At 43.9% G+C, this 23,978-nt stretch overlaps 1 protein-coding gene and 1 long non-coding RNA gene across 7 annotated transcripts in view; one reads left to right on the top strand and one right to left on the bottom strand.

Moving 5' to 3' along the window:
- The window catches only part of cacnb2b (calcium channel, voltage-dependent, beta 2b), a 27,006-nt gene continuing 3,028 nt past the window's right edge, over nucleotides 1-23,978 (top strand). The window contains exons 1-13 of one of the 6 annotated variants that reach the window (XM_035635671.2): nucleotides 1-217; nucleotides 17,287-17,352; nucleotides 18,244-18,366; nucleotides 18,945-19,084; nucleotides 19,433-19,494; nucleotides 19,605-19,630; nucleotides 19,981-20,061; nucleotides 20,209-20,267; nucleotides 20,374-20,483; nucleotides 21,225-21,233; nucleotides 22,254-22,405; nucleotides 22,775-22,870; nucleotides 23,596-23,769. In XM_035635671.2, the coding sequence (XP_035491564.2) occupies nucleotides 170-217; nucleotides 17,287-17,352; nucleotides 18,244-18,366; nucleotides 18,945-19,084; nucleotides 19,433-19,494; nucleotides 19,605-19,630; nucleotides 19,981-20,061; nucleotides 20,209-20,267; nucleotides 20,374-20,483; nucleotides 21,225-21,233; nucleotides 22,254-22,405; nucleotides 22,775-22,870; nucleotides 23,596-23,769 (1,146 nt within the window). In that variant the 5' untranslated portion in view covers nucleotides 1-169. Of the gene's footprint in view, nucleotides 218-4,019; nucleotides 4,415-6,748; nucleotides 7,639-11,680; nucleotides 11,798-12,309; nucleotides 12,512-17,286; nucleotides 17,353-18,243; nucleotides 18,367-18,944; nucleotides 19,085-19,432; nucleotides 19,495-19,604; nucleotides 19,631-19,980; nucleotides 20,062-20,208; nucleotides 20,268-20,373; nucleotides 20,484-21,224; nucleotides 21,234-22,253; nucleotides 22,406-22,774; nucleotides 22,871-23,595; nucleotides 23,770-23,978 lie in introns of those variants that run through there. The other 5 variants (XM_047331757.1, XM_047331759.1, XM_047331760.1 and 2 more) reach the window with 5 other exon arrangements.
- LOC118311654 overlaps nucleotides 17,184-23,978 on the bottom strand; it is an 11,379-nt gene continuing 4,584 nt past the window's right edge. Inside the window, exons 2-3 of the long non-coding RNA XR_004794040.2 lie at nucleotides 18,227-18,351; nucleotides 17,184-17,439 (exon numbers count right to left, since the gene is read on the bottom strand). This is a non-coding gene — a long non-coding RNA (uncharacterized LOC118311654). The remainder of the gene's footprint in view (nucleotides 17,440-18,226; nucleotides 18,352-23,978) is intronic.

Raw genomic sequence — 23,978 nt, forward strand, 5'->3', positions numbered from 1 at the left:
GACGTATTGGATTCTTTCTTCCCTTGGCGGTATCCTGAACTCCCCGAAGAGTTGGAGATCCGGTGGATCACCTGTGCCATGAGGATCCTGCGTGTGAGCCTGCCCTGAAACGACCCACCCCAGGGGCTCCATCGGCCTGTCCCCTCCTCTCCCCCCGACGGATGTCTCGATGTATTGCTGTGGGCTGGGACACTGGCGGAGAGTGCAGTCCACCTATGTAAGTGACCCCTCGCAGCATCGCTCGCAGCCTCCATCCCCATCTCTGCGATTGCATGGCAACAGTGGCGTCGTTTTGGTTGCACCGGGGGGCATGCAAAATGCATCTCAAATTAAGAAGACATGAGTCAGGGAAGATTATTTTAATGTGTAGTCACTGCTGCTGTATACTCCTGCTGGTGATGATTCACTCACATCTGTGTGCGGGCATCTGCAGTACGTGAGCACGCGCGATAGCGCAAGCAGCCGTGAGTGTGACTCCTACAACCTGTTTTTTTCCACCGAGGTTGTTCATCACTCAGCGACGGTCTGTGGCCGCAAGTTTTGAGCTGTGCCGCAGTTCATCGGGACAGACGGCGGCATTGTTGAACAGCTGGCCGTACTGATCCCGACACAGGACTTGACAGAAACATCTCTTAAAAAGCAGATACTCAATGTATTCCCCCTCTCTCTCTCTCTCTCTCTCTCTCTCTCTGTGAGGCAAAAGTTGGATTCCATCACCACGGCCAAGTGGACACTTAAAAAGTGATTTTGAATACATGGCAGCTGCTTCAGAAGAGCCGCTCTCCTTCGAGTCCTCTGAGCTGTGTGAAGGAGAAGAGGAGCGGGCGAGGACAGACAGGCGCACTTCTCTCGTTACAGGACACATTTGACTTTGTCTTCTCAATGACAGGGAGGAGCAGGGAGGACTCCTCTCCACCTGTTTCTTGTTAGTCTGTCCTCTTAGCCTCTCCTCCTTCCCTTGCTCTCCTCTCTGTCACTTTCTTCTACTCCTGCTTGCTGCTTCATCTCCACATCCCTTGTTATTTTTTCCCTCTGTGTGTGTGTGTGTGTGTGTGTGTGTGTGTGTGTGTGTGTGTGTGTGTGTGTGCGTGCGTCTACCCCGACCTCTGTTGCAGCTGATACTATACAGTCTGCGAGCTGTGCATTGTGTGATGGCGCTGACTGCAGAGGACCCGGTCCTAACCACTCTCCTACATGAAATAGGCTTACTGTCAGCCCTCAACACTCGATAGGCTGTCGGCGCACGGAGCCTCGCAGATTATAACCCAGTGTACTTCGGCGTGCAGTGTGTGCCCACCTCAGCAACAAGCCAGGAAAAGAAGCTTACAGAACCAAAAAAAAAGAAGGAAAAAAAAGCCACAGATGGATAAAAGCTGTGCGACTTCAAATGGGAGCCGGTGCCGACGTTTCGTAGGCACAAATTTAAAAAAAAAACAAAACAAACCCATTGCTGAGAAAAGAAGTAAAAGTGAAAACTACATTTTTTGTATTTTTTTAGCTCAGGCGTACTCTGGCTTGTGGAGCTAAAGACGAATGGTTAATGCCTCTCTGACGCATGTGGTGCAGAAAACATTACTCATCCGTTCTCTTCACTCCATTTGCTGCGATCCATCATGAGTTGTGTTGCCAACTGCACATTGTCGTCACGATTAATTTACAGTAAGTTAATTAGGTTTCGGGACACAGTGCTTCCCATTCTGGAGGCTGTGAGCCCCCAGAGGTTTGGGAATATGGAGGTCAGCAGATAGCTAATCTGACTGGAAAAAGAAAAATATACAGTCTACTAATTTTTTTTTTCCTCCAGATATTCTCTCTCTCTCTCAAAATTCCGTTCACTTTCTTACAATATTCCCCTGGACGTTGGTGACTGGTGATCTGGCACAGTCTCGCCCGCATTTAATGGCTTCTTTTTCTTGGCCCGTATCCCATCCTCCCACCGAGTTTCCCGGAATTCCGTTCAGTATTTCGTGTGTACCTTGCTGACTAACGAACAAAACAAAAAGGGTCAAGAAACGTGCAAGGTAGATTCACGGCGTGAATAAAGGTTTGAACATAGGAACCGGCAAACCGGACAGTGGCTTGACTTCGCAGGATCATGAATCAAAGAGGTTGGGATGTGATCCACATCCAAATCAACAGGTTTTCATATATTCGGCAGTCGAATATCCCGGCACAGACCACATGCAATGTCTTTTTTTTTTGGACTGTTCCTCCAGGTGTGGCCTTCGCTGGCAGAGAACCGAGCGGCATTACCTTGAGAGCTCGCCTGGCTCTAAGAAGGAGCTTTCAGACGTCCCACTGTTCTCTGCTTCGCCGCTGCTGTGTCTCTATAATGCTGAGTGTCAGGGCGGCTCGGCCAACAGGATGAATTGCGAGACTCAGTTATTCCCTGTTGCATAAACCTGATAGAACTTTAGATAATCGTCTCGGCGAGTAAGAAAGTATGACCAGAGCAGCCTTCCTAACACACGCCGATAATTCAGTTCATAGTTTTAGATCTTCTAAAATTTGTTGCAGTGGTTTTTTTTTTTTCCCTTGGTTGTTGTTTTTTGTGGACGTATTCGTCCTAACCCTAACCCAAACCCTCTTTCACAGCGCAGAGGGTAGTTGTAATTCCTCTCCTCATTGTAGCCCACGTCCGACGGGCACGAATCCATACGGACCACGGATCCATACGCTGCTGGGGTTGGACATTGATTGCGAGGTTGAATCAAAATCTCGTGGATTTGGTAAACACGCTGCAAACGCTGTGGCCTGTATCGACTTGTTTCCACACTCACACATTGCTATTTCCTACTTCCCCCGAGGCAACGGATTGTAGATCACAGACAAAAGGCTGCTCAGCCTCCGCTAGTAATATATATTTATTTGGACATTTTAAACGGGGTTGCAGGCTGGAAAAGTTCATGAAAAGGTCCAAAGCAACATTCTCGGGCATTTGTGTTCTTGCAACCACAGCAACTCCAGAAAGTCCAAGAAGATGTCCGGACTGCAGTGCCTGTCTGACAGCAGCTGTCATTGTTTCATCAACAGTTGATTCATCTGTATACAGCACATCCTTTGGGAAATTTGCATTTCCGTTAGTGTGCGGTCATGCCCACTTTAGAGGTGCAGGTGTGATTATTTTTGAACTGTGGCTGGATCCAGGCTTAATGATGCTAACTAGGTTCATCGCCTCACGGCTTCAGCTCTATGTTTTAACTACAGACATGAGACTGGTAACGATGTTCATCGGATCATTTTTAATCTCTGACAGATTTCCCAAAACGCCGAGCTGTTCCTTTAACTTGTAAAACCCTGCGTTGCAACCTTGCTGAGGGAGCCGTTTTATTTATGGCACCGAGTTTGGGATTTGGGCGCCATTTATCTATAATACCATCAAGCTCTGATTCCGTCAGTCCTTCTCTTGCTCTCTCGCGGCCGTGGAGCTCGGCAACATTGATCACGATCAGAAACACACATGCGAGGAACACAATCGTGCCGAATATACAAAATTATGATTATGAATTATGCCTTTTTTTCTCTTTGTGAATTTATGTGCCAAAAAATGGCAGTAATGTATTCCAGAACAACAACAACCAATTCAATGTAACGTGTTTTTTCCTCTTTAATCTCATGTTGGAGATCAGTAACCTGGCGTCCAATCTGTGTCAGTCTGCCGTGGCCTCAACGGACCGACCCCCTCCAGTCATCTGTCCTCCATCCTCCACTCCATCACCTGCCGCTTCCTCACTCACTCCACTGACACACTCACCATCCCTCCATCTCTCTCCCTCTCTCTCTGTCTCCTCTTCCCTCTCTCTTTCTCAAATTCAATTATTTCCGTCGTTCCCTTGTTTCCTCTCCAAAGTCTCTGCCTGCATCCTTGTGCTCTCAGTCGCTCCTCTCCCAGATGTCAGGGGGGCAGGATTGGCCGTTTGCTGGCCCCAGACTCCGGGATCACGGAGGAGGAGCGTCCGCCAGATGTCTGCTTGCATATTCATACAGGGTTTATGAATCTGAGGAGAGCAGGCAGCCACTGACAAGGGGGAGGAGGAAGAGGAGGATTCAGGAGGGAAGACTGGAGAAAAACTTTTCTGCACGCTCTATTTCTGACTCTGAAACTTTTGGAGCTGTCCTTTTCTTTGTTTCTCTCTCGCTCCCACTCCTCCTCCTCCTCCTCCTCCTCCTCCTCCTCCTCTTCCTCCTCCTTCTGGAGTCAGTTTTGGAACATGTTTGTCCGTGGTGTGATTGGAGGGGGTGATGTTCCATGCAGATGTAAATCTGCTGAGGTTTGCTGGCCCAGGGGAAACGGCGCGGCTGCTGCAGCTTAAGGTGGACTGGCATCTGTGTGTGTGTGAGGGAGGAGTTGGGCCCTTGGCCTCTCCGCCTGGCAGCCATGTCAAAAGGGCCCAAGAACAAAAATGTCTCCTGGGTGAGTACTGCTTTTGCGCCTGGTCGGTTGGGGGGAGGAGTGGACAAGGATTGGAGGGGGAGGGCTGTTGGGGGATCTAAAGAATTCAGTTTTAGTGCCGTCTCACGTCTGTCAGCCTTATCTGCTTTGGAATTTGTTATATTTGGCTGGGAATGCTATATACATATACAGTACAGTATAAAGGACTTTCAACATACAGTTGGTATTGTGCTTATTAAAAATAACAGTTTGTTATTTCTGTTTTGGTGCAAAGGAGCATGTTTTATAGACAAAATTCAGGATTCCTGATCTTTGATCTTTGATCTGATCGTCTCTTTTCCGCCTAATGAGTCAAAACTATCCCCGACCTCTCTGTGCTCTTCTTCTCCAACCTGCTTTACACTCTCCTGTCCGAAACTGAGGAGCACAAACCAACAACATTCAAACCAAATAGTGATGATGATAACCCCCCAATCAATCCAATGTGGAGCGAGAGGCGCTATCGTGCTGAATTTGCATGACTGCAATTGCATGGATATGAATAAACGTTTCAGTCTTTTCTCAAGGTCAGGGCAGATGTGTGAGTCGTAGCTGTGTGGAACCAGTGGAGGCCAGAGAGGGAGCCCTGCCCCGCACCACTGGCCCCAGCTTGACACATACTGTACATATATGTGTGTGTGTACAGTATGTACAGTACTGACTTTTTAACCGTCAGCAGAAACGTTCTTCAGCCGCAAGTTAAAGAGCCAGACAGTGCACTTGTCCAATCAGCGAGGAAGCTTCTGGTAGAGACCCGCACCTTTTCCGGTGGACGTTAACGCCGTTGTGTTTTTGGATTTGCCGTTGTGTTTTCCCTGTTTCTCACTGCGATTTGCACTTCAGGGCCACCGTAGTCAGAAAGCAGCTTCCATCCAGTCTGTGTAAAACTCTCACAGAGACTGAAGATATATACTGTACATCTGTTGCTTTGCAAGGGGGGGCATGGCACTTGAATGGGAAAAAAAGCTAATGTACAGATTGTATAAATGGCTCCGTGGTTTTTGGATTACTGAGAGTATTTTAGCTTCTTACTGTATTCCACGTGTAGCTCGTCGAGCAGCACAGACATAATCAGACTGCCTTATGTAACCTCTTCACAGTCGTGCTTTGGACGCTGTTGGAGTGTTTGAGGAGAGCTGGCTCCCGCTGCACGAGATCCGAGGTGTCACGGAGGAGATTTAGCAAAGCCCTGTGTCTGGCTCAATCCAAAATGTTGGGACCCTTGCAAGAAGACTTATTTATTTTCTTTCTGAAGCGGTGCAGATATTGATAAGGACAATGGTCTGTGCCTTTGTAGTGGAGTGGAGGTCCGCATGTATGTCGCACACAGAGGTCAGTGTCACGGCCCTGCTGACTACAGCCCAGCATTTCTTTCTCACTCTCAGTTACGTAACACTCATCTGTGTCCCTCGACTCTCAAAGCTTCTCCCTGGCGATTCTGGTACCTCAGCGGCCGCCGTGTCGCCCATCTGCTGATGTCCCCCGCTTGGCTGTCCGGGTTACAGGCCACAGTGATTCACTGACCGGGCAGTGTCGCTTATTTGTAAACAGTGATGGAGGACGTATATTCTTGAATACCACTCACTAAGAAAGTACTCGCACGCTCCACTGTCGGCACCATTTGAAAGAGAGATATATGCTTCTTATTTCATTTCATCATGTTTTCAGATATCTGTGCCCTGACCTCGCCGTTTCCACCTTTTGTTTTTATAAATCTTTTCGCCTAGTTTAAAACTAAAATATAAAAAATATCAATATTGTAAATATTAAAACTAAACTAATCCTATTAAGTGTGCCACTCAATTTTACTTTTATTTTAAATAATAATATGAAGTGTATCTCCTTACATCACTTTCTAAATGTTTCTCTAACTCTGGTGGAAATTGATCCTTTTAATTTGAATCTTATCTATTTGTTTTGTTTTTTTCAATCATGTAAATTGAGTGATCTGATCTTTTCTGATTCTCTGGCTGTCAAATCAGACTACACCAATAATACATTACTGTACACCTTAGGTACAAGATACTATTGTTTTGAAATATATCATCTTATCTGAGTTTATCTAAAATATTCAAAATAACAACTGTTAACTGCTACAGTGGAGTAAGAAATGCAATATTTTGGGCATAAACGTCTCAATCTCAACTAAACTACATTATTTGAGTAGATTTACTTTGCACCATGTGTTAAATTGTGATCTCTTCATCACATGTGAGTGTGGACATGTGTTGTTAGCAGTTACATTTTTCCTCTGACTTAGTATCTCAGTAACTCCAGGATACAACAAGAAAATCTGCGATGAGCGGAGAGGAGCCTCTGTCTGTCACTGGTACTTGGGAGCACAGAAGTTGTAAGTTGTGACATAATCACACACTGAACCAATGGGGTGAGAGTATCAGCTTGATCTCTCTGGATGATGAATACTGCGTTTTGTCTGTAGTTGTGGTGTTTAATATTGCAAATCTGGCGCACCAAGGAATTATGCATTGCCAGCTTTCTAATTTCATCTTTTCTATTTTGGAACCAGGCCACGGTAATACTCACATTCGTGCAGCCAAACCCCTGGAAGTATTTTTGAATGCATGCACACACACACGAACACACACACACACACACGCACATGCACACACACACACACACACACACACTAATCAGAGGCGTCACACTCGCAGAGGACGGAGTCATCCAACTGTGGTCAACAACAGAAACGAGACATTCCTCACTTCGGGGTGTTCAACGGTCGCTGAGCAGCGCGGACGGGTCGGACACGTTCCTTGGTGCTTTGAGGTCAGAGTGAGCGGTGCGCGGCGCAACAGATGCCGCGCGGAGAAATAAGCCTTTAATACCCCCAGGACTCGGGAAAGGGTAACAACACTCAACTCACAATGCGGACTTAAGTGAAACCCCCTCACGCAACTCACCCGTACCCGGCTCCAGTGGTGTCCTGTGCGTCGCGGCTGCTCAGGAGCGATCTCACCTTTACGCACGGAACGGCGCTTAAAGAACGGTGTTTTTTTGTTTGTTGTGGGTGACGTCTACCGGCATCCTCGGCTACATCCACCTGTTTCAGAGGTAGAGCCAGTCTCATGGCACACTTGTCCATGTGTGGTTTCATGGAGCCAGGTGAACGATACATTTAAGTGACCGATACAACCGTGGAATAACACGAGTGGACCGCTTTTACCGTCATGCCACCCAAGAAGAAGGTAAAACATGCAGGCTATTGTGTTTTGCATTGTGTGTGTGTGTGTGCGCGTGTGCGCGTGTGCCCGTGTGCCCGCGCGCGCGCAATGGACAGGAAGGCTTGGGAGAATGCGCCATCTGTTGCACAGGGCGTTAATCCTGGTGTGAGGCCTTTCCACATCATTGCACTCAGTGAAACAGTCACAATGCGCATGCAGGGCGGATAGAGGATGCATATCCCCACGCATGTATCATGCCATGTGTCCAACTGAGTACCAAGAGATTGTTGCATAACCAATGGCCTGGCCTGTAAAGATCAGATGGATTAAATCCCTTTTTCTTACCAATTCCTTTCACTTATGACCCCTGGACTTGATGTAAACTCGATGTGCTGTAGTGCCCCACGTGCAGTAAATGAAACATTTGACTTTGTTTTCACTCCACGTATTGAAAGATTTACAAGTGCAATTGGGTCTTTGTTCCATTGTATGATCACCTACAGTACATATATATGAGTTGAGCAGCTATGATGTGACAGTGGCATCATGCTCGAAAAAAGTATTTGGAAAACCAATAGTGATGCCACGTGCAGGGGGAGTGAGAGCATTTTAGTGAGGGAAACTCTGCTTCTTGTGTATCACCATTAACATTCAAGTCACAGAGCAAAACATTCAGCCGTCAATCTTTGGAAAAACCCAGAGGGTTGTTTAACAGCACTCACTGCCGTTCTGGGGCTATTTCCAGAATCCTTAAAGACTATTTTAACCCTCTGGATGAAAAAAATATACTCTGACCAGTGCACCGTTTTAGATCTTCTGAACTGCAAGTCTTATTTTCAAATGCAAACAAACATGGTGAACTTAGTGGAGCTTTTAGCATCCATTTTCTTTATGACTGAATATTGGTCGCCAGAAATAAGACATAAATGCTGATGTTGTGATATGTAAATAACCAACATGCTAAGTATTATAACTTATAACTAGTTTTTATAACTTAAAGGAATGAAATGAGAGCACATGAGAGGCACAAACTGGAGCTTGAGGAAACCTGTGCATAGCCTACTGCGTTGGATTTCAGTGTGGTGGTTAGTGCTGGCCCACTACTTGTTACCCAGAATAGGAAAAGCCTCTTAGTAGCTGGGGCATTAGATCCAGTATACATGCTCCTCTTCCAGGGCAGGAAGTGGAGCAATAAGGCGCTGGAGCTGCCTGGAGAGTTCCAGAAGAATACTTGGTCGAGCCATTTCCTTTGGGATTAGGACTATTTGCAAATTTACAATTTGCAAATAATTGTTTTTTAATCCCCCCCCCCCCCACTACTGTACATCTAGCCTGGCGTTGCCAGACTAATACTCAAGTCTGGCAGAGCAAATGAAATGACCTACCAGAATTCGTCTGGGTCCCAGGCTACTGTACATCTATTTCTTTGTGTTTGACCTGAGACAAATTCACGCTCAAACTTTTTTCATATTGCAGAAGCGTAACAGAGGTGAGGGTCGCAGTGTCTCAATGCAAAACGTGTGAAATGATCATAACAGGAATGTTTTTTGCAAAATGCTTAATTTTTTTTATAATCCCCACACATGCTCACACCCGTCCTCAGCCAACCCTAATCATGTTGCATCACGGTGCTGTGCAGTGCAGCAGAGCAGAGAGACTTGCCGTCTCTGAACTATATGGATGGAACGTATCTTTTACAGGAGCCAACGCAATAGCGGAATTAAGTCGTATATACTGTAGATGGTATTAGCGCAGCCATTGTATCTCATTGATGACTGTCAGGGAGCCTGAGCACATGCAGTCCAAGCAGCAGTGTTGGCTGTCTGCGAGGAGTTTGGATTTGTATCTCCCTCTCTAAATCCGAGATTGACGCATGCTAACTTAATCTCCTTACTCGGAGACAATCATGACCCAGAGAGAGAGGGCGAGAGAGAGAGAGAGGGCGAGAGCGCATACACATTTCCCTTTCCCCTGTAATTCCCCTGAATTTTCCAATTGAGTCTCTGCTTCTGCTTTTCATTTGGGACCAATCTTTTTTTTCTTTTCTTTCGATGCAGATTCTCTCTGGAGGAAAGTGTAGTCAATGGAAATTGATATGGATGTGGTACATGAGGTTCAGGGTAAAGGCCTTAACTGCACATACCAAGAAATTAATGAAAAAGATATCGGCTGTTTTCTGATCCCCTCCCTTGAATAGTAATAGTCCAATCATATCTCAGCAACCAGTAGTTCTTCACTATACTATAGCAGTGTAATTGGTATATACATTTAATATATTTTTTAAATCACTTTTTATCTTCCCCAAAACCAAAAGTAATGAAGCTAAAATACAAGCGTATGAATTGGATAATACGTGTTTATAAACTATAATGAAAGCTGCAAAAAAATAAAGAAGAAACAAAAATCAATGTCTGATCCAAACCGTGCATAAGGAGAATAGTTAAACTCTAAATAATTGGAGATCTAAATGGCCTTAATGCAGCCTTTAATGCCAAAAACTGAGGCTTATGCCAAAGTAAATGTGGCGGTGCCAGCCTGGACATATCTGCACTGTGGTAGCATCCGGCCGACGGAACGGGGCCAGTCTCCTTCTGAAGGATGATGCAAAACCAACTGATTAGACAGAAGACCGCAGTTGGAACGCAGTGCATGCAAATGAACAGACTGGTCATTACCCAGAGATGGAGCAGTGACTGTAAGTCATCAACCGAATAATGTAACAGAAGTGAACGAGCAGCGGCAAAATGTAAGAGGATTGGAGCGATCAGATACAATGTCACTGTTGTTCAGCTCCAGTAATGTACACGAAAAAATATTTAGGGGAGAAAATGAGGAATTTTCCACTATCCGGGCTCAGTGCCAGCAGCTCAATGGAGAGCCGACAGCAAATTAGTCACAATTAGATTAGTGACCTGCTCTACAGACAACAAACTGTAGTAAAGGGTGTTTGGTAAGCAGACAGGGTTTTTGTCCTTCCTGATGCATGACTTTATCCACTTAAGCTCACCAGCAAGGTTTTAATGAAGGTTATAAGTCTCCTGCCCGAGAATGTATCCTCCGATCAGCTAGTGTCCTGACGGCAGGTTTACAGTCTCTTTTACTTGCTCAAGGTTCTAATGTAATACTTTGTCATGCACAACAACTACATCTACTGTGAACCGCTGCTGTAGAACGTTTTTTACTACTTGTCGTCACGCTTGGATTCAGATCCATGTCATACGAGATCAAGCAGGGTACTTGAAGTTAAAGTCCTGTTCATTTGCTGCAATATTTAAGATGAGGGACTGACAATCGGAGGCGGGTGGGTTTGTTACGTGTACATCCCTGGGGGGGCATTTACATGCAGGATTGACTCTGGTGTGTGCTCTGTCTGACGCCTTCCCTCCTGTAAATCTTGAGCTTGCTCATTTTGCTGAAACTCGACTGTAGAAACGGTGTTTTGTTCTTGCATGTTGTGAACATTTGCATGAATCTGTGTGTACATGTTCACAGAAGCTGTGCCTCTGCAGTCGCTTGAGATTCACCTTGAGATTCAAGCATGAACGCCTGCAAGGTAAACCCGAACTGGCAGTGAGGGAGAGGTCTCAAGGCATTGTGTCTCTGCACACGGCAAGCTTTAGTGCTCACTGCTCTCCACAAACTTTTCACCTCACCATAGGCTACAAGATACTCAGCTGTCACAGGGCTGACGGCATCTCCGGTCTGCTCATGCTGGAGCTGCTGTGCAGCGATGGGGAAACTATTCACCCTATAGTTGTCTTTTCGTATAGCTACAAATGAGACATAGATAATGGCAGCACATGGGGAGCAGCCAGCGAGGTGCGGGAAGATGCAGGGAGTTGAGAGCACACATGCACCCCCCGTGCAAAGAAGCCATTAAAGTCAAGAGCACACACTGCATCCCCCAGTGCAAACAAGCCATTAAAGCAACCAGACTCACACACACACACACACACACACACACACACACACACACACACACACACACACACACACGTCCAACCCCTGTGGTCTGCGACCCATCCTTTATCTAGACCGACCACAGTGTGATGCTCTCTCGGTCACTGTGGAGCCGTACGTCATCCACTGTTGTAGTTCACGGCTGCTTCCATGTGGACTCTCTGCTCTGGTGTGAAGCCGGATCAGTCTGAGCTGTGTGAGAACGATGCACATACTCTGCAGGGTAAGCAAGAACCTGAGAATTGATGCCTTTTTGTGTGTGTGTGTGTGTGTGTGTGTGTGTGTGTGTGTGTGTGTGTGTGTCTGTCTGTGTGTGTGTGTCTGTGTGTGTGAGAGAGCATCAGTATTCTTGTGAATGAGTAATCACATGACCCTGTCTGGTGTTTATTCTTTTATTGCACTGGCATGTGGCCGACTTGAATGAGAATTGGACGTTAGATGTTTGACGTATTCAGCTGTGAAGAGAGATGTTGAACGCTGCCGAGCTGACCCTAATTACACTGACATTCTCTGTGGAGATCCAACTGTCAGTTCAACAGCCCTCCGATGGATCTCTATGTATTGCTCGATTGCCGCGTCTTTGATTAGTCTGTGAGGATGTGGTGGATTTCACTTGGTGGTAAGGATGTTGTGTTGGAGATATGGAGGATACCCCCCCCCCCCCCCCCTTTATTGTGTTCCTCTAAGGATCACAGCATATAAGCCATGCGTTGTTTTCATCGGTGGGAGCCATTAATGCTGAGGCTGCATATTCCCCTCAATGGTTGCCATGGAAACGACTCCCCGTATGTCGAGGGACTGTGCAGCCATACTCGTCTCTGCTGCAATGGATAATTACACTGCACGTGTGGGGACATTACTTGGCGAGGTATCTCCAGATGATTAACTTTTGGAGCTGATCGGTCATGGGGGCATAATGAAGCGACGGAGCAAACCAGTAAGTGAGAGATCGTTTATGTTGTGTAAAGAATGTGGCGGGGCATATGAAGTATCTTAGGCTGCACGATGGTGTAGTGGTTAGCGCTGTCGCCTCACAGCACGAGGGTTCTGAGTTCAAATCCTGGTACGAACCAACCGGTTGCATGTTCTCCGGCTTCCTCCCACAGTCCAGAGACATGCAGATTGGGGGTTAGGTTAATTGGAGACTCTAAATTGACCGTAGGTGTGAATGTTGAAAGAAAGAGTGAATGGTTGTCTGTCTCTGTATGTTGGCCCTGCGATACACTGGCGACCAGTCCAGGGTGAACCCCGCCTCTCGCCCAATGTCAGCTGGGATCGGCTCCAGTCTTTTTTCTTTCCCGGTCATTCAGGCCCATGATCTACATGGCTTGTTTTTCCTTATTTTATGCTTCACTAAATAAAGATGTGAATATGAAGAACCTGAATATGTCTTTACTGTGAATGTGAGTTGTATCTCAGCCTTTCTTAAAGTCCTAGAGCAGAGTTCAGTTCGTCCCCTGGGGAGCTGCAGTGGTCCAGGCCGGCCAGCTGGCTCCTGGGGACTCGATGGCTCGGATTATTTCAGTGTAGCGATATGGTCCATCTCCCCAATCAGACGCTCCTTTCCTAATGTACTCCCCTGGCATGCGCTGAAAGAGCTGTGCAAACGCTTTTGCGAGGGAAAGGAGTCACCTTCAGGTAGCGCACGAGAGAATGTGGCTTCACTGGTTCACATCATCTTTGTCCTCCACCTTCCTTTACCCACCATGGAAGCCACGCAATCACACTAATGGGCCGGGATGACTCTCCAACAGGGAGGGACAGGAGCATCAGTGATTGAAGAAAAACTCACAGAAGCAATAGATATGATATGACAGTATATAAACAGTATATGGCATGATGTGCATATAAGTAAGAGAAAAAAACGTGTCGGTCAGAAATTCTGGGTATTATTGGGTTTTTTCCCCCCCAAACATATATTTATTGTTTTTTTGTACAGTATCAGACATAGTATTTATAGAACCAAAAACGTAACACGGAAACACCGTGCATCAACCCCCCACCCCTACACAATAAAGGGGAAAATAAAAATACATTTTGAGAAAATAGAAAAAATGAATTAGTATAGAAAATTAGAAATGTAAATGTATGACAAACATTTATGTACATATAATGCAATTGAATACAAAGATTATATACATTATATACAAAAAAGAGACCGTAAAAGTAGAGCCAAGATCTGAATGCAACATTTTTTTTCCCAGAGATACAGCTCACACTTGCGCATAAAGTTACGATACTGTATATGAATTATGATGAGAATTTTCATATATATACACTGAGTAAAGTCGTGACTTTTTATCCTGGGTAAAAATCGTATCAATAATTCATGTAATTGCCAAAGTTTTGCTTCCCTTCTCCGCGACAGCAGAAGTCACCTGCAGTAGAGAGCTCATTACTGTTTTTAATAATTCAGCAGTGGCGTTTTGTTCTATTGGCCGGGTGACATTGGCTTTCAGGAGAGGCGGTTGCTGTGCGAACAGATGTCTACACCAGTCATGGGTAAATAAAATTCCATTCTTGGGCATAAATTCCGCCCCAGGGAGATTTACTTCCTCCTCCTGTCCTTTTCCGTCCCCGCCATGTTGAATCTTCACATTGTCTCCACCGCATCCTCTCGCTTCTCTGTATTCTTTATTCAACTTTTTGTCATGATGTTTGACAAATTCAGTATACACCCAACCTTAATGTAGTCTTTTATTTATTTTCTCTTCTATGTTTCAGACACACCAGTAAAATTTGCCTCACCTTCTGTCTGAAAACACAGTTAGTCTTCATTCAACATGTGTCCTCACTTCAAACTCCTTCTGCTTCTCACCCTCACCTCCTCCAACCTCCCTTTCAAGTGTTCTCACTTAATTTCATAATACAAGCTGAGCCTTTTGGAGTGGAGGATTGTTCAATTGTTACTATTGGCTTACAGTAATGACATGCTGCACAATCCATCATTGTCAAAGTCCGAGCGTCTCACTGGTGTCAGGCGGCGCATTGTGCTCTCATTTGGAATAACGTGGAAAGTAGGAGTGAGTGACGGGGTAACGGAGAGCCGAAGGGGAAATTGTACCCATGCTGGTCGAGCGTGAAGTTTGAACAGTGAACACTGTGTCTGAGTCTGACATTCACCCAGTGTAGCTGCAGAGCGTCTTCAATGAACATAAAGGCCGCTCCTGTAAAACACATGCACAAGTTTTTGTCTAATATGTTTTTGGTGAAAACATTATTGCTGTCTGGATTGTGTCACTTGCAATGAATGTTGCAAGTGTTGTTGAATGTGACATATACTGCACAGAAGTTCTGGGTCGAAGCTAGAGTTGTAATGTAAAGTAAAGGTGGGTTAATGATACTCAATGCATACCAACTACAGGACTCAGTGATAGCTCTACTGCAACACTACACTGATTTATCTGCCTGAGAAGAATATATCTCAGTTCAGTCGCATCATAACTGAGCTGCACGTGTGTTGACTAAGAAACAGAAAGAGAGCACACCAATTTTAACTGCGTCTACACTGGCGATCTTTCTGCTTCATAACCAATCTCAAAACCCCTTTAACTGCTTTACAAAGCCCTTAATGGTCTTGGTCCAACCTGTTTATCAGATTTGCTTTTGCCCTATGAGCCGTCACGAGCCCTCAGGTTCTTCTGGTGGAGGCATTTCAATTAAAAGTCAACGTGTTAATTGTGCTAATAAAGTACAAATAAAGTCAGATTGGGTCGGTTGGTTGAGTTGCCTAAACATAAACATAAAAACAATACAAAATATTTTTTTCAAATGAGAATTTGATTTACGTACGTTTTTAGGAAACAGGATGTTAGATGACCAGAAGTTTGTTCTGGAGGAAATCAAAAGAGCCAAAATGTTACTGAACCGAAGGTATTATTTCCAGTGCTCCAGTATGTTCATTTATATGAACAATACATATATATATATATTCACAAATCACACAGTTAGTTGCTCAAACCCTCGTTTCTTCCATCCATGTGCTCAAAGAGGGAAATTAACGGCACATTGATGGCAAATTCATGTTAACTAACAAAGCATGAAATATTGAAGCTAATAATCAAGTTCCATGTCATTATTATTCCCAGAACACAAATATCGACATGTGTAATCAAAATATTACATTAGATTTGAGGATGCTGGGAATTACAGAATCACTGTGTTGTTAGAATGCAACAGACGGAGGAGACCGTCCACGGCAGAGGGGGCTGATTTGTGACTTTGGGATGTATCGGGAGAGCCTGATTGACGGGGGGGGCCGTGCCGCCTCCTGGCTGCGACACAGAGGGCATTAATTACCATGTCTTTGAGGGGACAATCTAATCTCCGGGACACATGGCACATAAACCTGAGCATCCCCGGAGGGATCTGCTGCGACACCTCTTGACAGTTAAAGACAGGAGGGTCCTGGGGGAAACGAGGAGGCGTGCGTCATGTTTAGTCACTTGCATTTAAAGACCTTTTGAGGAATTCGATGAAGTGAGGCAAACTTATCGTATTTCTCGTTGTGACCTACCATAGGTAAAGCCCTGATGCGATCTTATTTGATGTGCCAGTCTTCTATATCCACCATTACAACTGTCATCATGTAAATACAGTCAACAAAAATATGCCAGCAGCTGAGATCTTGGCTACCCCATCTAAAAGCTGTTGTCAGTGCTCGTCTCTCTGCCTGGAACCTTTAGCAAATTTAAATCTATAATTGTAAAATGACTGTCTGGTTTGCTGGGATTCGCTCCTGGTCTGTTGCTCTGGATGAACTCTGTTCAAGTCTGAGAAAATGTGACTCACTTGAGCTGCCTTGGCAGGAGCTGCACAAACTTTGAAACACAGAGCGCTCAGAGCGCGCAGACCTCCGCCACGGCTGAGCGGTTTGGCTCTGTCTCGCAATGGTGAAGAATCCTTCACGAACTCTTCATGGCCGAGGCTCGTCTTTGATCATGAACACTGTCCGGGGTTTGGGACTCGACGTGTCAAGACATCCCAGTCACTGATTAATTCATTTCTTAGTCTTTTTTTTTTCTTTTCTGCTTTTATCCGTCACCATACTTCATGGAAGTGCAATATTGAATTGCTGAAGAATTATTTTAAGTGATTGCTAAGAAAAACGCTTCCTTGTCTCGTCTATGTATGTTGTCTGGAGGTATATTAGAATCTCTCTCATTTTTTTGGTATCTATTCGTTTTTAAATTTGTATTTATTTTTATTAGATTGTACTAAGGTTGTTGTTCTTCCTCTTGGCAAATGTAGTTATGATTTAATTTTTTTCATTCAATGATATATTTTCTGGTATCTGTTTTATTTCGTCATGGAAATCATTATCACTGCCTCTTTGGGCATGGACACTTAGAAGAAGATGGAAAAAATTTAATTTGTAACAAAGCTGAGTTTCCTGCCTAAGTAAAGATTGTGTAATGATCCCAAACCTAGCTTGACTCAGGCAATCATGTAGGGCTGCAAATATTAATAACTTTTTGTGCATCACTACTTCCAATACCCAAGTTGATATTTTCAAAAGATTTTTAATTTACCATAATGTAAGACAAAGAAAAGCAGCAAATCATGAAAGAATGTTACAAAATAAATGTAGATAAATTTTTTATTATTAATTTAGCAAAAATGATTGATGATCGAGGTAGTACAGAGACAGTCTCCAACACACTGAACCAGCTGGAGTGATTAAACTCTCATCGCTCTGTCTCCCCCCTGCAGGGAGAGCGTCAGGATTCGGATGTCGTCGAGGAAAGAAACGCCCAGGTGCAGCTGGAGAAGGCCAAGGTACCGTCTCACCGCTGCGTCGTGGTCTCAGCGCGAACCCGACCTCCTCATTTTTCAGAGAGGTTGCTCTCAAGGACGTGACCACATCTACAGACAGGAAACACAGACATCAGGATTAGTGGAGCAATGTTCTGCCGTTAAAATGAGTCATTGTGGTCGTCATCCTTGTCATCCCTTTATGTGCTCAGCGACCGGAGAAGGATAACATTGAAGGAAGGATATTGATAATTGCTGATGTCTGGAGTGATGTGTTAAATACCAAACTAGATTGTTTGACTTTAAGGCCATTTCTAGTCGACTATAACTTCATATACATATATATATATATATATATATAGATATAATGATGCCGGAGGCCATTACACGCAAAGAAATCAGAGCATCACAACTCAAATCCAACTCTTCTCATATTAAACTCTGCAGATACATGTCCCATTGATTATTGAATTAAATCCTCCCCAACAGATTTAATGTGCTCCCAATGGTGCTTGGTGATTAAGGTGGGCAACACGCTCCGCCTGTCCTCCGCTGACCCCGCTGCCTCCTCCACAGCTTCGTCTTTCCAAAGTGGAGTAATTAATTAGCAGCTTGATCCGCGTGCCGCTGACATTTGACTATATGATAGGATTACAGCACCCACATGCGTTCAATCAGGAGCAAGCGGGAATCGGCTAATGTGCAGCGAAGAGCAAGATGCAATTTGCTGTTTTCTCGCGGCAGACACTTTGACTTGTCATCTTAGTTGGAAAAGCCCTGTTAGGTCCAAATGTCCCAGTAAGACATGACAGTGTGACTATGAGCCGGCATGTTCAACGCCAGTTTTTAATGTGCAAATTCATGACTTCCGTTTGTATTAACATTTTGTCCCGAATACCTGTCTTGTGTATCCAGTACAAGCCTGTTGCATTCGCCGTACGTTGCAACTTCTCTTACACTCCAGCAGACGACGACAACGTCCCCGTCCCGGGCCAGGCTGTCACCTTCGAGGCCAGAGACTTCCTGCACGTCAAAGAGGTTTGAAACAAACACACTTGAATGCAATAGATATCATAGACGATACAAAACAATCATACAGTTATTAAGGTTTTTTTTGTCATGGCAAAGTATTAGGGCCCGGGATGAGGGAAAAATATGCATTTCGAGAATACATTTGAATTGTTGAGAATAAACTCAAAATGTTGATGATAAAGTGAAACTGAATCAGGCTCCGATTTTTTGGCGTATTTCGTGAATCAAGTCTGAATGCCAAAAAAAATGTCACCTGTAAAGTCAAAATGTCCAAGCCGAAGATATATATTTAATTCTATTATGAAAATAACGTCAACTTCCTTTGTCCATCAAATCCAGTTAGAGGAGCGACTGACGGCTGTGCGAGCGGCCAGTGTTCCAACCTTCCAAGCGTAGATGTAGTTTTTGGCCCAATCTCTTAAAAGTCCCAGATTACTACAGAATTTCTTTGTTACTAAAACCCATTCTGAAGTGCGATCACCATTTATCTACACAAGGCATTTTGTAGAGGAAGTCATATGCACTAACATTAGTAGTTTGATATATTCTACTTCAATCTTGAAGTGTCAGTTTTAAATTTCCAGAAGTTTAACAATGAGTGGTGGATCGGACGGCCGGTGAAGGAGGATGGTGTGGTGGGCTTCATCCCCAGTCCAGTCAATCTGGAAACCATTCTCATCAGAAGAGAAGTCCAGGCGAGGAAAGCTGCCAAGGCCTTAGCCAAGTATGTACATCGCGCTGCTCTTTCCACCTGATTCAGCACAGCAGGGTGTTTTATACACAAACCTACTGTCCCGTGCTGCATCATCTCCATCGGTACGGCACACATACGAACAAAACATCCACATGATTTTCTTTGAAAACGTGAATTGATTAGTCAAACTGCATTTTGACTAAAAATGTGATATCAGTGTGATAAGGGTCACACCAGGAACTGTTTGGCAGACACGGGACGGACACGGAAGTGCTCTATTTTCATCATGGCTGAAGTGTTGTAGTTCAGATTCTATACGTGTTTATGACCACGAAAGATTTCACGTGAGCTAATTGTGGACTTTTTCCCCCATTTCAGCAAAGCATCCTCTCAACCAGCTCAAGATATGAACTCAAAGAAATACACTCCTCCATCACAAGGTCGGCGTGGACTAAATTGTGCACCAGAGGATTTTTTTCATTGCTGTTGTCAGTTTCAATGTTTGGCAAGTTAACATTAGGTGCCTCTCTTACCTTTTCTCTTTGAACAGCCAATCAGCAAGTGAAAAAGAAACCGGTAAGTTATTGCCGCTCTTCCATCGCAATGTTTCTCATTATATCCATTGACCCAATGAGGGCTGCAGTTGGTCTTTGTGTGTTGTGATGTGTTGTCGACATGAATCCCATTCAAGAGTTTGGATGAAAAACATGTGAAGCATTCAATCAATGTCTCTCCCATCTTAACTAACTCATGTTCATTAGAGACACCAATTATGGACAGAGGATTGATCCAAAGAATTGGCTGTCAATTAAAACTGAATGTGCTTATAGTGATGATGTGGCTTGCAGTGTGAAGACATAATGTCTTGAGATATACTGTATCTAGTATACTGAATTAATCTTCTGTTGTTTTTTTTGTGGTTATAGGGGGAACAGGTGGCTATGTATGATGTAGTGCCTACAATGCGTCCTGTGGTTCTTATGGGGCCATCACTGAAGGGCTTAGATGTGAGTCTTAGTTTTTTTGACCCATGAAGGACCTGAGATGCTGTAAAACCTGATCCAGTTTATCAAAGAAATGTTGGTATCGTGTTTTGACCTTGAATTTTATGGGGAATTTCCATTTTAAAATCCACATTTTCTGTGTAATTCCAGGTTACAGATATGATGCAAAAAGCACTATTTGACTTTTTAAAACATCGATTTGAAGGCAGGTAAGTTCTCATTTAAATCTCCAGTGTCACACCCTTTTACATGGAAATAAAACATGCTGAAAAGCCTGACTGTGTATTCATGCTTGTTACTGTGTCTCTTCACCAGGATCACTATCACGCGAGTCACAGCAGACATCTCTCTTGCTAAACGGTCCATCCTCAACAACCCTGGCAAAAAGGCCTTAATGGACCGGTCCAACACCCGCTCCAATTTAGGTACATTTTATTTTATTTTATACTCTATCTCAAGATATCAAAACAGAAGAGGAACGATTAAGGGAAATAGAGCATCTTAAAAAGAGACAACTGATTTTTTTTTTAATCAGAGCTTAAACTTTAGAGAGTTGTGGAGGTTGTTCCATGACTAGGGCAAAATGTAGGCAGCTGCGAAAAAATCACAACAGCAGTTTGTGAGCGAAGGGAGATGACAAAGATATGAAGGAGGTTTGCCCAGTATGGCTTTATAAATAGAAGCATACCAATGATGCAGTCTCCTTAGGCTTATGAAAACTATGAAACCAAAGTACGCAATGATGTATGGTGGCTTTTATCATCCTAACCTGCAGCCAAGTAGTCGTGGCAAATAATCTTTGGCACCTCTTTCATCAGGTTTTGGAGCCAGATGGTTTAGAGGTTTACTGCAAAATAACTTTAAGCGTCTGATCCCACTGGCACTCATTGTACTGACCCCTTGTCCCACCCATGGTGTTTTTCTTTATCTTATTGGAAAACAATGTCAAGTTTACGTTGCCAAGTTTTTCTGTTTGTGTGAAAACTACAAAGTAGTAATAGACACGGACATGGTAATAGAATGTCTTTGCCCTAGCAGTGAAATTGTACAGTAGACAAGTCATAGTTGCCCCCTGCAGTTGGTAGAAGACAGAATGGGCATAGAACAGTAAAGGGGATACGATTTATTTCTCTGCTCTTGTCTTCCTCATTGCTCTCTCATCCCAGATGCTGCCGGTATGTATGACTGAAAGCTCTGGTAGTCCATGTGTGTTTGAATGCTCCGCCTTCCTCCCTCTTCCTCCTCTCATTACCTCATATCAGCACCGACCGCCCCCGTCACGACTCTGTTTCATGTGTAATAACAAATATACACAGGTATTGACTTGCCTTTACAACTGTTCGATCCAAATCATTTGATTAAGTGGGTTGACAAATATGTCAAAGTGTAGTTTTCTGTGTAAACAAAAAAGAAAGGAAAATCCACAGCCTCCTCCGTGCCTGTCTGCGATCCCTCTAGTGGCCAAACGTTGAATTACTCTTCCCATGAGTGAAACATCTTGATTTTCTTTGTGAATTAGTTACACAGGCACATACAAAAGAAAAAACAGTTAATCAAGTAGTCTTATTAATTAGATAGTCATATATCCTCATATGTCATATGAGTTGCTGACTGGTTTGAGTACTTTTTACTATTACACAGCAGAAACCTGAATATGACAAACGTTTTTGTGATACAAATGTTAATTAAAAAAAATGTCCTAACTGACACAAAACCAACATCTAACTTCCTGTCAATTTCAGTTCCAATTTCTGCCAAGGAAAATTGTATGATGTGGTTGGAAGTTCCAGAAAATCAAATCAAATAAATTGGCCTTTGTTGGTTACTCTTTCCAAGAATTTTTTTCCCCCCTCAACATACGACTTTCATTTCCAACCAAATCCCTTGTTTGGGGGTTGAACTTTCAAAAGAACATTCAAAATGTTTTTAATTTAATTCACATTTCTGGATCATGAAAAAAAAAAAAATGGTTAAAAAAAATAAAAAATAATAGAGAAAAAACCCATCTACTCTCAAACTAATACAGATATTGTTTAAGACCTATACTTTACTTAGAGCAGCTAAACATTGCATTCAACGGCACAATGTGGGTGTTCTAAATACATCGTCATGAGTTTGCGTCAAGGAAAAGAAAGATGCACTACTGGATTCACGTCCAGGTGTTAACATCAGGCCTTTACTGTGTGCTTCTGCAGCCCAGATCCAGGGGGAGGTGGAGCGTATCTTTGAGCTCGCACGCAGCCTGCAGCTGGTTATTCTAGATGCCGACACCATCAATCACCCTCTCCAGGTGACTAAGACCTCCCTGGCTCCAATCCTCGTCTACGTCAAGATCTCCTCGCCAAAGGTAAGCTTTCACCTGAGAGCGCTATAGAATTAAATAAAGTATATCTTTTTTTTAAAAGTCAGCTGCACCTTCTTTTGGATTGACTTTATTAATCCCACGCCGGGGAAATTCACTTGTTTACAGCAGCAGCATCAGTCAAAGGCATCCGGGAAGAGTTGGAAAAAATTGAAAAATAGAGCAACTTATGCATTTAAAAGGGGGGAAAATAGATTAAAAAAAAAGTGCAATGGTTTGGATTTGAAGTAGCAGCAGCAGTGTTGCCGCTTATCCCCGTGTAACGCGACCCCGTTGAAATGCCAGTGGCTGTTGGAAACGTCTTTCCTCCCCTGCTCCTTTAATCTGCTCCTTCACTCCAATCCTGTCGTGAAGGTGTTGACCAGACTGATCAAGACAAGAGGGAAGTCTCAGACCAAGCATCTCAACGTTCAGCTGGTGGCAGCAGACAAGCTCGCCCAGTGTCCGCCGGTGAGTGCCATCTAGTGGCCACTGTGTAAAATAGGCACAGTATAGTAGTAAATTAATGTTGAATGAATTGATAAATGAACGGATGGATGGACTGAAAATGAGTAATATCAGGTTGGGTTGTTTTATTCTGGGAATTTATGGGATGTGATGTGGCAGCTTGGGGTTTACATGATTGGTGATTTGTTTCAGCAGCCAACTTTATTTTGACATACTGTTGGGCCAACATAAAATTTAAAAAATTATTCTAGGAGTGCTGTGGATGAGCATTTTGACTTTCACGTCGGGAAAGAAAACATATCGGAAATATAATTCATCAGTTGATGAAATGAATAAACTATCAAAAAAATAAAGAATATTAATATTTTTGGAAAAAACTTTTGTATTGGTGTCCATGGTTTCTTTGGCGTCTACTGCAGACCACAGATGTCAGAGTGAGTGTTGTAGACTACACAATCAAATACAGGATACTTATCTCTGATGCCAGATTAAAAGTCTTCACTGAATGTTCACACCACTATCATCTGGGTGTCCCTTTTTTTCTGTTGGCCTCGTTTCCTTACATCTCACACAATCGATTGCTAGAAGGATGTTATTTTTTAGAGGCCACCCAAACTGTCAGTGTGTCGCAGATGATGATTTTAAACTACCACTTACAGGTCGGTTCTCTCCTTCCTTTCCCTCTTGGTCCTTTACTTACTCTTGTCCTTTCTTGTGCTTTCCCATAGGAAATGTTTGATGTCATCTTAGATGAAAACCAGCTAACGGACGCTTGTGAGCACATCGCCGATTATCTGGAGTCCTACTGGAGAGCCACTCATCCACCAGAAATGGAGCCTGCCAACCCACTGGTGGCCCAGCTGGCCGAGAACACACTGCCCACCCATCCTACAGGAACACCGGTACATGCATAGTGTACTCGGGGAATCGAGTTATAGAATATAGTATCATTCATGCTGTCATCTCATCTCATCCCACTCGTGTCATCTGTACAGAGAGTCTGCTGAATGTGGAAAAACTGTTTGCATTGTAAAGGATCATTTCTGTAGGAACAGTAATGTTTAATGAAAGAAGAAATCTCACAGTGGGATGCATCTGTATTTGTTTTTCA

This window comes from Scophthalmus maximus, chromosome 5, assembly GCF_022379125.1.
Source record: "Scophthalmus maximus strain ysfricsl-2021 chromosome 5, ASM2237912v1, whole genome shotgun sequence".
Lineage (NCBI taxonomy): Eukaryota > Metazoa > Chordata > Actinopteri > Pleuronectiformes > Scophthalmidae > Scophthalmus > Scophthalmus maximus.